Source organism: Dermacentor albipictus, chromosome 1, assembly GCF_038994185.2.
Source record: "Dermacentor albipictus isolate Rhodes 1998 colony chromosome 1, USDA_Dalb.pri_finalv2, whole genome shotgun sequence".
Classification (NCBI taxonomy): Eukaryota; Metazoa; Arthropoda; class Arachnida; order Ixodida; family Ixodidae; genus Dermacentor; species Dermacentor albipictus.
Window position 1 is genome coordinate 468,420,041 of NC_091821.1, and position 21,244 is coordinate 468,441,284.

Sequence of the window (21,244 nt, forward strand, 5' to 3'; positions counted from 1 at the left end):
CACGAATGACGCTTGGTGGAATGGCTAGAGCGAGCTACTCAAATTAGCACCGGTTGCTAAGCACGGGCGTCTCACCATCGTCTGCAATCACAGTGGAAATTCTCGCAGCGCAACTCCGGGAAGGGTAAACGCCGGAACCGGAAATCTTAAAACCGGACATGCCGGAACCGGAAACGCCGGAAGCGGAAATGCCGGAACCGGATTTGGTGTGAGGGAAAAGGCGGTTGGCGGTACTTAAGAGAGCGGCGGTGGCGCGCGGATGGAGGGGCTTTACCTGGCCCTTGCGCCACTAAACCTCAAACATCATCATCATCAAAAGCGCAGTACCGCGCACGACGCACTCTGCGGCGACGATGGCTACGAGATGGCGCTAGAATAGCGCGCGTCGTCTGTTCACCGATTGCTCCACCGATACCATATTGGAAACGAAGTGCGTCATGAGCGGTCTGTGTACGGCAACTGCTGTGAATCGCGTCGACGCGTCACCTACGTGGTACCTCTCGCGATCTCCCGACTAGCGAAGCAGTCGCGCCACTACTCGCTCCGTTTTCAACGTGCCGCACGAAACAGATTTTCGGCACCAGCCAGTAAGTATATCGCGAAATGAAAGCACGTATAAAGGTGCGCTCAAAAATTCGCAATATGGAATTTCGCAGAGGCGGCGCGAGCACAGCGGCAAGTTGCTCAAAAACGTGTTGCAGCACGGCACAAAGCTGATAAATGAACGCAGATAGCTCGGACACACATTTCGCATTGTCATCGTTAAAGATGCTTCTATATTTTCTGTATTAGTCAAAAGACCTTACGCGCTTAAACGATGCCCCGCGAACTCGACTTCTGTCGTAGTTTGTACTTGTGTGGGTGAGGCTTTACACCGTGCTACCAAAACATCTGCAACACCTCGCGCAACCTGTAGCCGTTATCGTGCTTTTCTGCCACAACGACGTCATGCAAGTAAAACCCGCAGTGGTGGCTTAGTGGCTTTGCTGTTGCGCAGTGGAGTACGAAGCCACAGGATCAAAATCCCGGTTTTCGTGGCCGAGTTTCGATGAGGGCGAAATGCAAAACACCCGTGTACCGTGCGTTACGCGTACGTCAAAGGAACCCAGGTGGTAAAAATTATTCCGGAGTTCTCCATTACAGCATGTTTCATAATCGTCGTGGTTTTGGTTCGCAAAACACCAGGGGGGGCTTGCACGAACACTTAATAACGAACATAATAAGGACTTTAAGAACGCGTTCTTAATTGGTCCCTCCTAGTCTGCCCTTCTAATTGGGACAAGCAGAGAATTGGCAGAACTTGAAGGAAATCTGGGTACGATTAGAACCAAACCATTCATTTGAACTTGGCTGGAGTGCGCGAAGCTCGGCTGTATCAATTCTACACCGAATGGACGCTTTTGCGAGAGCGCGCGTTTAACGATCGAAAACCCTTTGGTCATTCTCACTGACGACCAGTTGCGCAGGCGATACCGCTTCGGATGCGACGGTGTCATGCGTGTCACAGAAGAGCTGCTTGAGCACTTGGAGCCCCGGACGCGTCGAAGCATGGCTTTGTCAACCTTTCAGTGTCTTCATTCCAGTGTTGTGATGCGACTAACGTCAAGCCGTCGTGTCACGCTTTCCAGCCAATCCAGTGATCCAGTTGTCTAATAGCTTGGGCCACTAGGTACGTACTCGTGTCTTTTATGCCTTCTTGGTCGTTGCATTCTCGTCATTGCAGCTTTGTTATCCGACTCCAGTCTTAGCCGCCGTCGTCACGCCATCGTCGTTATGCATTCGTTCTCTACGCAGTCGTGATGCCTTCGTGGTCGTTGCATTGTCGTCACTACATCTTCGCAGACTGGCTCCTGTCATGTGGTCGTCGTCCCGCTATCGTTGTCATACATACTTCATGATACAGTCGGCGTCACGCCATCTTGTCATACACTCCTCGCCATCCTATTTTCCTCTTACGTTAGCATGCCATAGTCGTCATTGTGTCGCGTCATACAGCCGTCGTGATGCCTCGCCATGCCGTAGTCGTGCTACCGTCGCGGTGGTTCTGTCGTCGTCACTCTAGCTTCGTCGTTACTATCGCCATGGTGTCGTCCTCATATCATTATCGTGCCGTCATAGCCACGCTGTCGCTTTACCGTCGTCGTCACTTGTGTGACGTCATCCCGTTGTCGGCATGTCGTCGTCGTCGTACCGCGTTCGTCGACTTATCGGTGTCATTCCCTCTTCGTGATTCTGTCGTCAGGACATTTGATTCTACCTAGGTCAGGACATTCAGTCGTGATTAGGCCGCCGCAGTCACGCCGTTGCCGTTATGCTCATTATGCTGACGTAATAGTTCTGCAGAAACCCGCAAGGTGGAGAGAAATGCTTTCGTGGACGTGCCATCGTCTTCCTCGCAGCCTCATCACAGCGTCGTTATCATCTCATTGTCCTTATGTAGTCGTCGTGACATTGTCATCCTTATACCATCGTTATCATTTAAGAATCGTCATCTAATTGTCGTCATGTTGTCTATGTCGTTCCATCGACGTGACTCCTCTGCGTCATTCCACCGTCGTCAGGGCATCAGCGTCATACGGTGTTCATGCCGCCATGCTCATGGGCGACCTTGGTAAGCGAGTGCCATTGCACAGCGTGACAATAGCGGAGTATGTCGCTTACAGCCGGAACAACCACTGAGAATGTCCATTACAAACGTTAAATAAACGTGACTTCAGAAATAAGGTGTGCCCCTACATTGCTCGAATGCTAATCGGATTATCATCGACAGTCCAGTCACCGGGAGATCAGTTCTGCTGTACTTTTTTTACATAATCCCTTGACTCTCCCCAAACATTTCTGCTCTTTTTCACAGAGCTAGATGTTGTTCGAATCGCATCCCAGTATTGACCAACATCCATAGTGGGTATGTGCCATTTAATAAAGAAAACAAAAGAAACGGCGTATGACCGCTTCATCCATGCTCTGCATGTGCAGGTGTGTGTTGGCTTAGTAGCGTTGCGCGATGACGTGGTGCCGTCACCCACCAAGGAGCAACTTGTGACCGTGTTCATCTGACCGCCAAAATCTTCCGTTTCAACTCGGGACGCAGCAAAGATACGAACATGCTTGTTGTCGGTTGCAGCGCACGCTTGGGTCAGGGACTTCGTCTCACCGAAGGCCTGAGTAAATCCCGCAAAAATTTGTCTCTTTCTCTCGCCGAGACGGTCAGAGGACACCGCCTCTCCAGCGACGACCGTTCATCCTTAGTGGAAACAGTGGCGCAACGTCTTGGGTACCCCGTTGGCTGCAGTACGAACAGCTCGCCGACGTTAAGTTTGTTGAGGATGCCTCGTGTGCCAGACTTTGGACACCATCTAGCTTCGCTTCTCGTTGCGCCTAGAGCACCGGGGCACCATATCCTGTTCTCCTGGCATAGGACGCAGCATAAGCGCGGCTTCTCTACCGTCGCCTGCAAGGAGCCTGCGTTTCGGTTCAAGAAATTGGAGGGTACTACGGCGGACCATCGAGGATGCGGCACTGTTGTAAAGGGTAGGACGGCAGCACGGCGGATAGGCCCTGTGGGAATGATGGGCGCAGGCCAAATTCCGTGTTACACTTTTCAGCAGCTTCGATTTTCCACTCACGACAGCTTCTCGTCGCCAATTTTCACGCAGCCGTCCACGCAGAAGAGTCGATGTCGCGATTCCGCCGAGCGTGCAGCAATGCAAGGCGGCCAGAAACTGGCCCTGCCGCCGTGGATGACGGCCAAACGCCCGTACTTTCTGAGCGATTGCGAGAGGGCCTTCAAGTGCATCAAGGCAAAGATCCGCGAGACGACATCTTGGGACCAGTTCCTCGACCTGGGCTGTGGCGCCGGCGAACTGACCCGCTGCATCGTCAAAGAGTTTGGGGGTCTCCATCGCATCATCGTCGCCACAGAAAGGTCGCCTGACGTGATTAAGGTGCGTGCTGAACGCAGGCGACATAGTTAGCCCATTACGTAGCTTATGTAGTCATACTCTTTTACCGTTTGCTCTCCCGACATCTAAGCTCACAATGGAGCACAAGTCCGCCTGATAGTTTGACCTACGTGTGTATACTGCATCAGATAATTTCTGCGCACGCGCGAGTTTTGCTTGCTCCAGGGGCTTGACGAAACAGAAGACCCACATGCAAAACAAATATGAAGTATTTAACCTAGTTCGATGTTCGACGAACGCGCGTCAGGCGAGGGTGATACGCGGTCAAAAGAAAATGAGCACTTGTTTAACGTTAATAAAGATAATTACCGTTTCGATGACACTACGGGGCCCTTGTTCAGAATAAAGAGCAGCGCCAGAGTCCGATTATGTAAGCGTTACGTGGCGCAGAATGCGAGTGCACATCTCGCTCAGATTACCGTTCGTGCGGGCGGTTTCTCACTTGTGATCTCCCCAAGAAAACTGAGAATATACCTATAAAGAAAGCGGTCAGACGAGGAGACACAATCTCTCTAATGCTATTCCCTGCGAGCATGGAAGAAGTATTCAAGTTATTAAACTGGTAAGGCTTAGGAGTAAGTATCAACGGCGAGTATCTGAACAATTTTCGTTTTCCAGAGGACCTTGTCGTGTTCTGCAACACTGGAGACAATTTACAACAAATGATTGAGGACCTTAACAGAGTATAAGAGTGGGATTGAAGATTATTATGCAGAATACAGAGGTAGCAGTCAATAGCCGGGTAAGGGAAGAAGAGTTTACGATCGCCAGTGAGCCTCTAGAGTCTGTAAAGGAGTAAGTTTACCTAAGTCAATTACTCCCAGGAGACCCTGACAATGAGAAGCAAATTTACAGAAGAATAAAAATGGGTTGGAGCGCATAAGGCAGACATTCTCACATCCTGACTAGATGCTTACCATTATCATTCAGGCGTTTGGTGTGTTGCGACACCACGGACCCGAGCACACGAGGGTTGGACCCTCCCGCGTGTAGCCGTGCGCGGCTTAGCCGTGTCCGGGGAAAAGGGGATCCTGGGGGTTGAGCCAATGCCGGGTGTTTGGACCTTTACGGCCCCTCGGCGGCGGCAACACACCCCTTCGGCCTCGGCTTCACGTAGACGGCACCCCCGGACTGACCCACCCGGGGGAAATCGGCAGTCGCCTTTTCCTGTCCTCATCTCCAATCTTCGTCTTTCTCTCTCGTCTTTTTCATCTTTCCTGTCTTCTCATTACTTCTCCTCACTTCCTAGTTTCCCGGCGGCAAGGGTTAACCTTGTGTAGCTAGCCAGCCTTGGTTATGCTGTATTTGGTTATAGCAGCGATGTACGGCTGGCGTTGGCAGGGTTTCTCTAGCAGGAACTCCTGTCACGTCCCCCTGTTGGGCTCCATGGTGGGTGGTCGGCATCGCGGCCGAAAACCCTACTGTACTCATGGAAAACACTTTTCCTAAACTCCCTGATCGCCCTCAGAAACGAGGGCGCACCGAAGAGGTCTTTCAGTTTTTCGGACGCCAAGTCAACAATTTTCCTCGTTTTCATGTAATCCACGCAGAAAAACCGGCTAAACAAGTACGAACAATCTCCCCTTTCCTAGTATCTAAGTCCCTTACCGAAGTTTTTGGCCCAGGATATAAGGTGTCAAGGATGGCTAGCGGTGACCTCCTCTTGGAGCTCCGCGACCAGAAGCAATTTGAGAAGCTGCCACAGCTAGTATCATTTGGGGAGACCCAAGTAGTTGTAACCCCGCACCGCACGATGAACACTTCCCGCGGCGTTGTCTCGGACGATGATTTGCTGGAGCTCACTGAGGCTGAGCTCTTGGAGGGCTTCAGCGAACAGAATGTTATAAATGTCAAAAGAATTAAGATGAGGCGAGATGGAAAAGAACTTGCGACCAAACACCTAATACTCACCTTCAATTCAAGTGTCTTGCCCGAGTCAATCGAGGCCGGGTACATCAAGCTCCGTGTAAGACCATACGTGCCAAATCCCCTCCGATGTTTCAAGTGTCAGCGTTTTGGCCACAGTTCGCAGAGCTGCCGAGGCCGCCAAACTTGTGCGAAATGCAGCGCGCACGAACACTCCTCTGAATCTTGTGAGAATGCTTTCCACTGTGTAAACTGTGATGGCGAGCATGCCGCATACTCGCGGTCATGCCCGTCTTGGAAGAAAGAAAAAGAAATAGTCACAATCAAAGTAAAAGAAAACATATCATTCAAAGAGGCACGCAGGCGGGTTGCACACCTTCCTAAGGCCAGCTTTGCCGAAGTGGCGCGTCAGGGGGCAGCGTCACAACGGCCTCCGGCGGCTGTCCGACTCACAAGCCGTGAGTCGGCAGTTACGCCATCTGCCCCCGCGGCGGTTGCAGCTAGCGCTGCTCCGCCTACCCAGCAGACGGGGCCATCGACCCCGAAGGTGGGTGCAGCCGAGGCTGCCCCACCCTCCCCCGCCCCTTCTAGCGCTGGCAACAGCCGGCGCTCCCAAATTCTACAAAATGCCCCATCGACCTCCGGGCTGGTGGGCGCAAGGGTCTTGCCCTCCAAGGCGGGACCCTCTCTAGTTAGTTCTCGCTCGCAAGAGCACGTGTCCGGCGCCTCACCCGAGGCAATGGACACTACACCTAACCTCAAGGCGCACCAAGCGCCGAAGGAGCGGCGAGGCTCACTCGAACGCTCCAGAAAGAGCAAAACCCCGGTTACAGGGCCTCGGAAGAGCTCTGTAATCTAAGGCATCACTGCCGTTTCCGTAAGCACAGCACCAACTTACTTTAAATATGGATACACAAATCATACAGTGGAACGTCAGAGGTCTTCTTAGGAACCTTGATGATGTGCAGGAAATCATCCACAAACATAATCCAAAACTGCTGTGTTTACAGGAAACACACTTAAAATCTAAACACACAAACTTTCTCCGTACGTATGTTACGTTTCGCAAAGATCGCGATGATACCGTCGCATCATCGGGTGGTGTTGCGATTCTTACTCATAGAAGTATTGCGTGTCAGCCTTTACAGCTACAAACGCCCCTTGAAGCAGTGGCGGTTCGAGTTGTCCTACTAAACAAACTCATCACCATTTGCTCCCTTTACATACCCCCGCATTATCAACTGAACAAACATGAATTTCACTCCTTGATCGATCAATTGCCAGAACCTTATGCTATTCTTGGCGATTTCAATGCGCACAGCTCCCTGTGGGGCGACTCTCGTATAGATGCGCGAGGTCGCCTTGTTGAACAGTTCCTTTTTTCTTCTGGAGCGTGCCTTCTCAACAAGAAAGAACCCACATATTACTCTCTTGCAAACCGATCCTTTTCGTCAATAGATCTCAGTATAGTCTCCCCGTCTGTACTGCCTGAACTCGAATGGGAAGTTACCGACAACCCTTACGGTAGCGACCACTTCCCTATACTGCTAAGATCATATAAAGAAAACGAATATCCACCATACGCTCCTAGGTGGAAGATTGAGACAGCTGATTGGGAGAAATTTCGATCTCTAACTAGTATCTCATGGGCTGACCTGTCTTCATTAGAAATTGACGCTGCAGTCGAGTTTTTTACAGCATTCATAATAGATGTCGCATATAAATGCATATCAGAAGTAAAAGGCTTGGCCTGCAAACGGCGTGTCCCATGGTGGAACGACGATTGTAGGATCGCTCGTAAAAAACAGAACAGGGCGTGGGGGTTGCTACGCGCTTCTCCCACTGCAGAAAATCTAGTCAACTTTAAAAAAGTAAAATCCGAAGGCAGGCGAACCCGCCGACAGGCCAGACGAGAAAGTTGGCAGAAGTTTCTATCAAGTATTAACTCGTTCAGAGATGAGGCGAAAGCCTGGAACAGGGTCAATAGGATAAGAGGGCGACAAGCACATGCACTCCCTTTGGTAAACACAGAAGGCGATACCCTACAAGATCAGGCGGACTCACTTGGGGAGCACTTTGAGAGCGTGTCAAGTGCCAATCATTACTCGCAATCCTTTCTGAAATATAAACAAATAGAAGAATGTAAGCCACTCATGAGAAAATGTCAACAGAATGAACCATACAATTGTCCTTTTAGCATTGCCGAGTTGAGAGCTGCCTTGAGCGCATGCAAGAGCTCTGCCCCGGGATCTGACAGAATCATGTATGAAATGATCAAAAACTTAGATAAAGACACCCAACTTACACTACTCACACTTTTCAACACCATCTGGGATGCAGGGCACCTTCCAACCGCGTGGAAGGAAGCCATTGTAGTCCCTGTTTTGAAACAAGGCAAAGACCCTTCCTCAGTGGCAAGTTACCGCCCGATAGCCCTCACAAGTTGCCTTTGTAAGGTGTTCGAAAAAATGATAAATCGGCGACTCATCTTTTTCCTTGAACAGAGCAAAAGTCTTGATCCTTATCAGTGCGGCTTCAGAGAAGGACGCTCCACAACTGACCACCTTGTACGTGTAGAAGCAAATATCCGGGACGCATTTGTACACAAACAATTCTTCTTATCCATATTCCTCGATATGGAGAAGGCGTACGATACGACGTGGCGTTACGGAATCTTAAGAGACTTGTCAGAAATGGGCATCCACGGTAATATGTTTAATATAATAAAAAGCTATCTGTCAAATCGTACCTTCCGGGTAAAAGTCGGCAATGCACTCTCACGTCCTTTTACGCAAGAAACGGGTGTACCCCAAGGAGGCGTGCTCAGCTGCACGCTATTTATCGTGAAGATGAATACGCTTCGTGCTTCACTGCCACCCGCCATCTTTTACTCTGTCTACGTGGACGACATTCAAATAGCCTTCAAATCTTGTAACCTCGCAGTCTGCGAGAGACAGGTACAGCATGGCCTGAACAAAGTGTCAATGTGGGCAGACAAGAATGGGTTTAAGATCAATCCTAACAAAAGCTCTTGTGTTCTTTTTACTAGAAAGAGAGGACTTATCCCAGATCCTTGCATAGAACTGCGTGGACAACAGATACCTGTAAACAAAGAACACAAATTTCTAGGTGTCATACTTGACTACAGACTCACTTTCGTCCCTCACATTAAACATCTCAAAGAAAAGTGTCTAAAAACAATGAACATAATCAAACTTCTATCCCAGACTACGTGGGGTAGTGACAGGAAGTGCTTAATGAATCTCTATAAAAGCCTCATTCGATCACGACTAGACTATGGCGCCGTGATCTACCACTCTGCCGCCCCAAGCGCACTAAGGATGCTAGACCCAGTCCACCATCTAGGAATCTGACTGGCCACTGGCGCTTTCAGAACGAGTCCCATACAAAGTCTATATGTAGAATCAAATGAGTGGTCACTTCGTCTGCAGAGAACATACACCAGCCATACATATTTTCTGAAAGTCCACTCAAACCCCCAACATCCCTGTTATAATACCATTAATGACATGACATGTGCTACACTCTTTCGCAATCGTCCGTCCGTAAGACAGCCTTTCTCGCTGCGTGTGAGGGAGCTTAGCGAAGAAATGCAGGTTCCACTCCTCGAGCTTCGCCTAATGCATCCAGCCAAGCTGCTACCTCCTTGGGAGTGGCAGCTCATACAATGTGATATATCGTTCGTGGAAGTCACAAAGCATGCTCCAGAGATTGAAATCAAAATGCATTTCCGGGAACTCCAGCACAAATACTCCTGCACGGAGTTCTACACAGACGCATCAAAGTCACGCGACGGGGTATCCTATGCAGCCGTCGGTCCATCCTTCTCGGAATCCGACGTACTGCACCCGGAAACTAGTATCTTTACGGCTGAGGCCTACGGACTGCTGTCGGCCGTAAAGCATATAAATAAATCACAACTCCAGAAATCAATTATATTTACGGACTCCCTCAGTGTTGTGAAGGCCTTGATGTCATTTTCTAAGCACAAAAACCCAGTCATCAACGAACTCTATTCCGTCCTATGTAAAACGTATATATGTAACCAGCATGTCATCATATGCTGGGTGCCCGGTCATAGGGCCATTGAAGGCAATGTTCTGGCGGACCAGATGGCCACATCAGTTGCATCGTATTCTGTAAATCCTACCGCAGCAGTCCCTGTCACAGATCTGAGGCCCTACTTGCGCAGAAAACTGCGGAACTACTGGCAACGCTCGTGGGACATGGAAACAAACAATAAACTGCATGTAATCAAGCCACAATTAGGTTTCTGGCCTCCCGTAACAAAATCCCGCCGGACAGATGTCCTATTCTGCCGTCTAAGAATAGGACACACTTTCGGCACACATAACTTTTTACTCACGGGAAACGAGCCTCCAACCTGTGGTAGATGCGGGGAGAGGCTGACCGTCCTCCACGTCTTACTGGAGTGTCGGAAAGCCGAATCTGAACGAAAGAAACATTTTCCCGTAGCATACCGCCAGCACATCCCCCTTCATCCAGTAATGTTACTAGGCCCAGAACCTTTATTTGACACCAACGCAGTACTAAGCTTTCTGAAAGATGTTGTCTTGCATGTTTTTAGCCCCACATGTTCGTAGCGGGTCCTCTCTCCAGAGGATGCCGCTGCGATAATTATTCTGAATAGCACATGCCTCTAGGCCCTTATGGTTCAAGGGCTCTGGCGAGGCAGTAGTGCTGTAAGCAATTTAAAGTCTCGCATATTTTAAACATTGCATCATTCTTTTACGATGGATTTTAAAGTTCATAGTATTCGTCATCAGTCATCGCCATAATTTTATAGCACGTAGATTTTACGCACTTTACAGCGACTATTTTAGGCCACTTTACAGCCAAGTCACATCTTCCATAATACATCCTTAACACTACCACCAGTCATGGCGCTCTTTGGCCAAACCTGGCCCTTGCGCCACAAAACAACACACATCATCAACCATTATCATTAAAAAGAAAGGTGTACAATCAATGCATTCTACCGGTGCGGACGTATCAGGTGCAGAAACTTGGAGACTCGCAAAGAAGGTCGAAAAGAATTTAATGACCGCGCAAAGAGCGATGGAACGAAGAATGTTAGGCGTAAAGTTAATAGAAGGGAAGAGAGCGGTGCGGTTCAGAGGGCAAACAGGGCTAGAAGGTATTCTAATTAATATTAATAGGAAGAAATGGAACTGGACATGTCATGTAATGCGTAAGTTGGATAACTGATGGGCCATTACGGTAATAGAATGGGTGCCACGAGAATCGAAGCGCGCAGTCTAGGGCGGCAGAGGGCTAGGTGGGGTGATGTAATTAAGAAATTCGCAGGTGCTGGATGGAACCGGTTGGCACAGGACAGGGGTAACAGGAGATCGAAGCCTTCGTCCTGCAGTGGACACAAGATAGGCTGATGATGATGATGTGCAATACCCTTACAGTAGACTGTGTCTAATCATTCAATCTTTCCCGTTGTTTATTTGCTCTGTGTCAAAGCTGTTATGTAAATCGAACGAAGCACATGAACGATGTCGCAAGATCAATGCGAAGAAATGATCTCGATTATTCCAGTATTCGTCGCGTACATGTTACAGAAACTCGCGTAATCTTCGCCTTTTTGTTGATCTTCTAGGAAATTGTGCGTAACACGGTAGACAGCGCGAAGTTTAACACTGTAGCTAAATAACATTTCAAACTATAACTGAAGACACAAAAACGACACGAGCACACTGGACAGTGCGTCTTGTATATGCTTGTCCTCCTTGTACCTTGTTTTGCGTCCTAACATAAGTTTGCGCCATTTATTCTTACGTCAATGCAGACAGCGTACGGGCGCCGCCCAGTGCCATGGTGGCCCGAGTACTGATAAAAATTTATTTTGCAATTTATTATCGCCTCAATGCCGCGGGTAGTGTGTAGTTACCCGTTCTCGTCGTACCGCCGATGGGCCGGTGCAGGTTCTTCGCCGCAACGCGGCCCAGCGCGACATCCTCTACGAGGTGCTGGACGTGGAACGTGACGTGGACGAGGCACTGTCCAGCTGGGGCCAGTTCCGGCGCATCTTCTCCCTCTACCACCTGGAGAGCGTGCGGGACAAGCAGCGCGCGCTGAACAACATTCGTCGGCTGCTGTGGGAACAGGGCGGCGAGCTGTTCCTCATGTTCCGCGTCCACTCCAACCTGATGCCCCTCTACAAGCTGCTCGCCGATGAAGGGCGCTGGACCGAGGTGGCCGCGGTGAGGACGCATTCGCGCTGAGCGAAGTGGCATGCCGTAACAGAGTGTATGTAATGTCTCACGGGACACGCCTTCTCTATTTTCGTGCCCATAGCGTGGCTCATGACAGGTCTCTAATGCCAGTATGTAACTTGAATCACTGGCAAATTGTAAGCAACACTTACACTTCAGAATCTGAAGCACGGAGCCCGTGCAGCGACAGCACCCTGAGTATAGCAATACATGGAAGCATAGGCGTGGTGATCCTTGCGTAATTACGTTTTCATGGAATCCTTCATCGAACGAAAGGCGTTTGATTCGCCTACGCACATTCATGGAGCTTAATGCGTTGAAAACTTCAAAGCGACAAAATTAAGTAAAGCGTATCGCACGATTTAACTATATGTTGCGGAAGAACGCGGGTAATGACACGATTTGCGGGAAACCTGGTGCTTTCTAAACGCCTCAAAAGTGAATAACACATTACTACAGGGAAAGTTTTCTTGTTACCAAACTCCGTTGCAGGGTATCAACATGGTAAGCTTAGCGCCGGATTTACGAGACACCAGTCATCTGGTATAGCCAATGGAAGTAATAAACAGAATGCATCCTCAACGGGCTTCAATGACAGTTCAATGATAAATACTTACGCCCAACGGTGAAATGCATATTCTTATTTTTTTTTGCTTTCGAATAAACATGTTTATTCCTTTGATAGTTCTAGTGTTTCAAATCATCGAAGTTCCCAATTTAACGAAATATTTCCCGGCGCTCATATTGTCAACTGCGTTAAGCTATATATATATATATATATATATATATATATATATATATATATATATTGTAGCGAGATATGAGCTATTCTTTGTCATCTGTACATGATCATCATCATGTGGGGCTCATATGGGGTTCTTCTTCATCATCGCTTGTGGGGCTGGCTCTCGAGTGTGCTCCTTGCTGTTGTGGGCGTGGTCGGTTCGCCTGACCTTTTGACGCGGAATAAAAGCCGTGATTACTGCTGCGTCACAAGTGGTGGAGTGTGCTCTTCGGTCCCCCGTCCTCTGACTCCCCGCTCAACCTCCTGGAGCTTCGATCGGGTCGCCGATTGTGCCAGCTATCCGCCAACATGTCGCAGGACGAGCCCACAGGCACTTCTACTTCCACCATCTCGGCCTCGACTACCCCAGCCGCTCCGTATTGGGTTGTCAGTGGGCACCAGCGTGATCCCCATCTGTTTGCTGGACTTCGCGGTGAAGTCCACTTGTGACGCAGCAGTAATCACGGCTTTTATTCCGCGTCAAAAGGTCAGGCGAACCGACCACGCCCACAACAGCAAGGAGCACACTCGAGAGCCAGCCCCACAAGCGATGATGAAGAAGAACCCCATATGAGCCCCACATGATGATGATCATGTACAGATGACAAAGAATAGCTCATATCTCGCTACAATATATATATATATATATATATATATATATATATATATATATATATATATATATATATATATATATATATATATATATATATATTAATTTTTCATGTACATCACAGGTTCCAATAGGGAACATTCCGGTTTCTCATCCATCTTTTCTTATGTACATGCAGAAATGTTCTTTATCAATTATGGAGTGTTGCGAGTAAAAGCAACCAGACGAAATCTGAACATTAAGCACCATGAAATTGGGCACGTTCCGGGACACTGCATGGCGCACCAAAATACGTTGTTTGTTCAGTTTGTTTTTATTGGCATCGAAGTGTTTATCATGCTCTGGCTACCGAAATGCATGCTGTCTTTTTTTCTCTACCATTGACATAAATGGTTAAGAACATATCAAGGATCTGTAATCAACTTGTCTTTTCTCCTTTAAGTTATGCTTAAACTTGGCTGTAGAACAATAGCTCCGCTCCGGTATAAGTGCGTACTTATCAGTGGTTCTCAAAGTAGCATGAGTGTATCCGCACATGTCACGCGCATACGATGCTCAGATAGAACTACGGAGTCTGAAAGGGACCAAAACAAGCGCTGCTTTTGTGTCTTGTGTGCCCTCAGCATATGCTTCATTGTGAGTCTTGGTAGCCAGCCCCATCAATTCCTCTTGAATGGCTACACAGCCTGGTAGAGTAGACGTTTTTGCAACATGCGTTACAGTAACCGCAAGACACAAGGCAATGTGGTTCCAGATCCAACATTTGAATGGCTTTATGGCAAACGTTTATTTACACATTAGCGCTCAACCACATGGACGAAACAATTGATTTGTGTTTCTTAAATGAGCGTCTTCAATGAAAATGAAACTGTGTAGCTGAGACAAGGTCAAGCTTTCGCTTTGAAAGCTGTTATGAAAGCCGACGTATGCCCTTCATGAACCACTGTGGCAGTCGCCGCATGACACCTGATGTGCATGAAATAAATGTAATACTTTCGAAATTCTTGCAAATTAGAAGGCATAAAGAAAATCGCCGCCCAAGCACTCCGTACATATACCCAGCGAAGCTGAACGGTGTGGCCCCTGTGTTAATCACTGGGTTAATTCCAACGGTTCATTCAAGGACGGCTTGGTAGGCTGCCTGATCCTCGGTACGCAGCTGCTGCTTGCGCTTGGCTGCACGAGCTTGTTCTTGTGCTCGGGCTGCAGCATCGGCACGGCGTAGACGAGCTCGTTCCCGGTTCTGCTCGCGGCATTGCTGAACGAAAGCTGCCTGCTCCTCGGCGAACGCATGACGCGTGGCCTACCCATTTCGAAGCCCGAAAGAAACTGCTGCGCGCACCCTCGGCTGCGACAGAGAGCAACGACGTCACTACTGGCACAGACAGTCACGCGCCTCACTTCTTTCTCGCGAATGCGCCTGGGGTTGCGCCGGAGGAGTCTTCGGTGTACAGACGGGCGGACGAATCGACCAGCAATATATAGCTTCGCTGTAAAAGAGACTTTATGGTACAAGTGATTCCGATACAGTTTTAAATGCCTACATTCTTCTCGACCATAGCAGGCTTTGCGTGCTATTTTTCGGTCACCCTCTTTCTTTTGTAAATGCTTGTACGCGTGATTTTCCTTCAGGACTACAAGGCATTTCTTCTGAAGCTGCCCAAGGGAGACAAATGGTCTGCCGTCATGTGCAAGATGATGGAAAACGCCGGGTTCAAGGTGAAAGTGAGCAAATTACTGGAGACCAACTGGCGACTGTCCAGCACGGAGAGCCTGGACGGTATGAACCTCCTCATTCTTCATTTCCTTTCCACAACGACAGATGTTAGAGGGACTGCTCACCAGCATTCGGATCTAAGCTGCTAGGCGTCGTCGGATGCTGCTAACGTAGAATTTCGCCGTATTGTCTTGGTGACGAAGAAAAAATATAATTTGCCACTTGTTTCGGGCAAGAAACGAGGTTCGCAAATGTAGTACGATGATACACCGGGTAAGCTGGAAGTGATCCCATGTTATCCATTGTGGATGTGATCATTTAAGTGGGGTTGTATACAACTTGCGACCAATAATATGGCAGGTGTGCCTTTTTATGCCAAACACTTTATTTTAAAAGGGACTCTCATATCTGGGCCCCTGCCGTTATTGGAGAGAGGTTACCTGGTCAGATGCATATTAGCGGCAAAATAAATTAAATAATACCTAAACAAAATAAATGAGTGGTAATATTGCTGATTACCTAAGATTTTAAATAACCTTTATGATTACTCGCTTTAGGATCTATGTTATAAGTGCAAAATTGGTGCAGAGGAGCAGTGATGTGATGCCTACGTAGCAGAAATCTTAAGATTAGCCTCACTTTCGAGAATTCTGTGCCGAAAATCTGCTGAAAGATTCCCCGGCGTTCCAATTAAGACCATCGCGAACTGTTGAAGGCGCGCTTTTTGGAAAGTGGCTGACTAGAACGTGAATGAATCTCGCATCAAACTGGAAATAATTGGCGTCAACTTATTCGTTCAATTTACTTGATTACGCTCGTGGCGGCACCGCGAAGGGCTGGTCGCGGTGCAAGCCCTTGTGACGTAGTATAGGGAAGCGTAAGATGTCCGTCTCGCCGTTATGTGGTAATGAAGTAATTGTTCATTCAGGCAGGAGTTGAGCAAAGCGCTAATAAGATCGTCCGCAGAGGGAAGTGCGACGGCAGCATCACGTCAAACGACACTTCCACATAACGGAGGGTTTGGACCGAGAGCAGCGTTTAGCGGTTCAGCTTCCGTAATCAGGTAAATTGAGCGAATAATTTCACGCCAGTTACTTCGCTCTATATACATGGCCGTTTTCAAATGTGGAAACGGCGAGTGAGACTTGCATCATGATATCCTTCAACTCTCCGATATATACATATATCGTAATGTTTGCAACTGAGCTAATTAACGTGATCGGTTTGATTACTGAATAAATCGCTTTGGTTTTTCTTACAAATTATGACCACCTGAGCACATAACTCTCCTGTGATGGGATAATTGGAGTAAACTTTAGGGGCTTTTCAAAATGAGTATTTAAAGATGCAAGAATACCTTTTTATGGGCGTATACCTATGGCTGTGTAGGCTTACGTACACATGCGTAGCCTTACGTATATGGACACTTATCACGTCGATCCCGTGGGCGTTGCCATACGCGTTCATTGCTTACTTCAGCTTCGTACGTTGCCTCCGTGTTTACAATCAATATGCATTACGCCGTGTCGCTCGGCAAACCTCCGTTTTGGCAGATATCGTAAACGGTGATTGGGTGAATGACACGAAGCTTTGGCCACAGGTTCAGAGGATTACGCCTTCTCCAAACGGTGCGAGCAGCGTATACGGTGCTAGCGGGGCTAGAAATGTATTCTGAGCTGTTCAAACGTTCCGCTTCTCAATTAAATCGGGATCGCGTTCATTCACCGTCCGTTTTTTATTTGCCAATGACTTTTAAACAGCGGCTTGCCATGTTTCTGACTCAATAACGTTCCTCGGGGCGGTCACTATCTGATTATTGTCTGCCTAATCACTCGCGGGTGTGCTCAGTTGCAACAGATTGGTCGTAGCTGCGCAGAAGGCCTGGAACGTGAATACTCTGTACTTTATTATAGCTTGGCAGCAAAGGCGTATTATATCTGGCCACTCGGATACTCAGTGGACCGTAACAAAACGTTCAGCGTCGGACATTTGTGTGCTGTCGTTGTGGTTCGTCAACAATGCTTCGCTGCACTGAATCAAGAGTGCGTCCATTCACATATTCTTGATACGTGGGCGTAAGTTTGAGTATGTGTTGTAGTGGATGTGTACAGATAACGTACGAGAAACATGCTATGCTAGGAAGTGGCGCTGCTCCTTTTGTCACCATGTAACGAGTGGTGCGCCATCTTGCCAGCGTTCCGGCGCGGAAGTTCTTTCATTGGAGAATAACGGTTCAATGCCGGCGCTTGGGTGAATTTTTTTTTATGCTTGAGAAAAGACGTACGTCGCGAACGTCCGCCAACATGGGCAGTCCTTGTGTAGCAGCAGTCTGTGACCTTGGTCACACACATTCATTGCAATCCTTAATATGGCATCCACTATTTTTGTAGCCAACTGCTGCACACGTTCCCCATCTTGCAGCATGGATGGAGCACAGCGTGTTACGGACCGCCCAGTTTCATTTCCCACAGCTGATCGCACAGTAGCAGGGCAGAAGCGTCGAGGAGAGGCACGAGATGGCGCTTCCGGCACGCCGCCGTAAGCGCCATCTCGTTATTTTAGAGCAAATGACTATAAGTGTCTATAGGCCTATGTATGTAGTGAGCTGGCAATCGTACGCGCACAGCAACATCGTGTCCTGTAGGTCTAGTGCTGTCAGTCCTAAATATATGGTCGTCATATTCGCTACGCAATAGCAACACGTTATTTTTCACAAAAAGCGCGAAGTTATGATTAAGCGGAGGTAGTAAAATGATCTTACTACTTTTCACTACCTGCTGAAGCTAGGAATATTGAGTAGTACCTCGTTTGTGCAGTTAATAACGCAATTGAAGTATAATTACTAACAATTGGGTTCATTCGATTTATAAGTGCCACTTGCATCGTCATATTAAGTTGTTAGTATTGCAAGATAATGCACACGAACAAAAAAAAAAAACAGAACCGCGTTCTTTTGCTGTATATATTATGCGGCATCAATCATTCGGATGCTTAATGCTTACCAGTGACAATGAGGCACGATGGCCCCGGGTAACAAATTATTACGTAACTCCGTCAAGCAACCATAAACAAGAACACACATGCAGACCAACGACAAAGGTTCTACGCGGCACCTGTACTCCAAGAGTAATTTGGGAAGTATTTATAGCCCTACATCCCGGCCACGGCGGCCCCATTTCGATGGGGGCGAAATGCGCAAACACCCGTGTACTTAGATGTAGTTGCACGTTAATGAACCCCACGTGGTCAAAATCTACGGAGTCCCCCACTACGGCGTGCCTCATAGTCAGAAAGTGGTTTCGGCACGTAAAACCCCATTATTTTTTTTAATAGCCCTACTTTGAGGGAGCACATGCTGCAGTGGTGAGCACTTATGTATTTGGATAAATAAATCAAAGCTTGGTACCCAAATTTCTACAGCCTGCAGTCTGCATATATGCGTGCTATGACGTCGAACATAGTGAACAGTACTGCAGTTTATGTAAAGTTTGCATAAGACTTTCACAACCAGAGCTTAATAGACTACGGCTTGCAGAGATAACATAGCTTAGTAGTTATTAGTAAAAACTACTAAGCCTTTCTGGCTAGGAAAGGCAGCATTTATTAGCTTTACTAGCCCCTGGCGAGCACGTAAAGTGCGAAGTTGGCAAAGTACATAGTAATAGTAAGAACAAACATAGTAAGAACAAACGCATGCATTCATTAGCTATTTACCAACTTTATATCTAACACTGTAAGGCCGCTCGCGATTTGTCCGCATTAGTCGGGGTTGATGACAAGCTGCTTATGATACTAGGAGACGCTAAATCCAAAGAAAGAAGTTCACAGAAAGGCACATGCTTGAAGCGATGAGCAATAGTCGAATAAGGAATGTCGCTGAAGCCAACGCTCGCTTCGACAAGGGAACTTGTCTTTCTCAGGCCAGATCTAAGAAATCTCTTGAAGTAACTTGATTCTAGGGCACCATTTTTGCGTCTTGTGGGTTCACATGGCGATCCTTATTCACCCATACCTGACCTTCCCCTCTGCTCGCAGAGCTGATCATGGGCACTTGCCCAGTGCTACACCGAGTGACCCCAGAGCTGCGCGAAGAGTTCGTGCGCGATTGCGCACAAGCCGCAGCACAGGTGCTGCCACGAAGCGGCGACGAGCTGACCTTCTCGTACACCACGTTCGTGGCCTGGGCCGAGGTCGACCCGGCCAAGGCGACCGGAGACGTTCTGGACACGTTGGCGGCGCGGTTTTTCAAGCGCCGCAGAATCGTCGTTTAGAGCAGCTCCCGTTACTGCAGTCACTTTTTGCTTATCAGACACTTTGTGTGCCCAGCGTAAAACGTTTACGACTGGCTGTCTGCGCAGGCTGATCCGGTTAACTAAGACTGCGTAAATTTCACTTCGAAGTCATATGTATATCCCCAAATGTGAGCTAGAAATTATATGCTTGCTGGTTCTAGGTTGTTTGGGTTTCTCGTTTTTCAGTTACAGTGCGCTGTGGCAGTTGCCACGTAAACCGTCCGTTGGTAGTAGTCCTGAAACGGATGATGTGGATGGATTCTTCACCTCGGTTGCAAAAGCGCCGTCTTTTGTTTTCAATTTTTTCCATTAGAGCCAAGAGAATATTACGTCCCAGCTGTTCACGATCACAATATATATATATATATATATATATATATATATATATATATATATATATATATATATATATATATATATATAAACGACTTGTCCTCGCATTGGTGCCCTTACGTACTGCCAGCCGAGCGCCTAACGCCGCTGCTTCTTGCCAACAATCATCCGCCGTCCAAACCGCATGCCCCGGCTATTCGTGCGATTGCAAACTTGAATACAGCGCGTGCACACACAAAATGACCGAAAGAACCACAAGCGCGGACTTCTAACTGAATTTCTGTTTCGTATAAGAAGCGTATGTAACGAAGACACGAACAGAAAACCGTGCTCTCCAAAACACGAAGCCGGCATGAACACGCATTCAAAATTCAAACGAACCATAACCGCCTGCCTTAAGACGAACGAGAGCGCATGTGCGATCTCTAGAAAGCAAGTTATCCGTTAACGTAATTGATGGCTTACTAACCGAGTCACTCTAAGCTATTGCTGCCGCTTCAATGGTAAATAAAGTATTTTCATTGGGATTGCTAGTCAAGATATTGGTCTCTTCAAAGAACGAAACACAGCCGCATTCTGCACAGTGGACACCTCTCGGCCTTTGCGCACTTTGTGGCTTAAGCCTTCACCACTGGTACGCCCGTTTGAGCGAACGTTCCACACGTTGGGCTCATCATAGCTGCAATGAACCAAATAAGAAAATTGGCGTGTAACAATAAATAAAATTTCTAGACATGCGTTCCAAACTAAGCACCAGCTCATTCCCCAATGCTGCGATGTCAGCGTGACTATTACAATTAAAGTTGAACTACTGCACCTAAATATTATGCACATTTGCAGCATATGCGCAAGCGTTTTCGCATACTCCTCAAAAATAGATGTAAAGCGCCGACTATTTGTGCCGGCTCTAAAGTGAGAATTTACCGATGCTTGAATGGACGCCAGACCTTTCACTGTTGGTCCCATCTTGTCGTGAGGGAATTCATCCGTGAATATAACCGCTTGCTGATTTCTACCGCTCCACCTTTCAGTAGCATACGCAATTTCGAGGCGCCTGTTCTTGTGGTTCACTACGAGAAGCGTTTTCTGGGCAGCAATTCTCCTATGAAGGTGAGCAGCATGAAGGCGCCCATGCGACGCTCGCATTCGTTAACCAGAGCTCATCGCTGATATGCCAGGCACTTAAAAAGGTTCCGTAACAGCAGCAGCAACAATGCACTCGTCCGCTTCAGAAGTCTTCACCCTTCAAGACCTTCCTGGTGCCGCGCCAGAGATTCGACCTCTGTCGTACGCTTGTAGAATCATATTTACTCTCCTAACAGATCGCTTTGTGAAGTCACAAATTTATCTTTGTGACATTGTACGGCCCATAAATACGGCCCATAAATACTGCGTGTCTGTGGTACGTTTT

General features: G+C 47.9%; 1 protein-coding gene across 1 annotated transcript; it reads left to right on the plus strand.

Moving 5' to 3' along the window:
• The first annotated feature begins 2,912 nt into the window (after nucleotides 1-2,912).
• LOC135909832 (uncharacterized) lies at nucleotides 2,913-19,665 on the plus strand. Its single transcript, XM_065441880.2, has 4 exons — nucleotides 2,913-3,944; nucleotides 11,804-12,082; nucleotides 15,124-15,271; nucleotides 19,244-19,665. Exons 1-4 carry the CDS (start codon nucleotides 3,105-3,107, stop codon nucleotides 19,477-19,479), a joined length of 1,503 nt encoding a protein of 500 aa, XP_065297952.1. The 5' UTR covers nucleotides 2,913-3,104; the 3' UTR covers nucleotides 19,480-19,665.
• The last annotated feature ends 1,579 nt before the right edge of the window (nucleotides 19,666-21,244 follow it).

Coding starts and splice junctions, on each gene's coding strand:
- LOC135909832 (XM_065441880.2), top strand. CDS start 3,105: ATGCTTGTTGTCGGTTGCAGCGCACGCTTGGGTCAGGGACTTCGTCTC. Junction 3,945..11,803: donor GGTCGCCTGACGTGATTAAG/GTGCGTGCTGAA, acceptor GGGCCGGTGCAG/GTTCTTCGCCGCAACGCGGC. Junction 15,272..19,243: donor CAGCACGGAGAGCCTGGACG/GTATGAACCTCC, acceptor CTCTGCTCGCAG/AGCTGATCATGGGCACTTGC.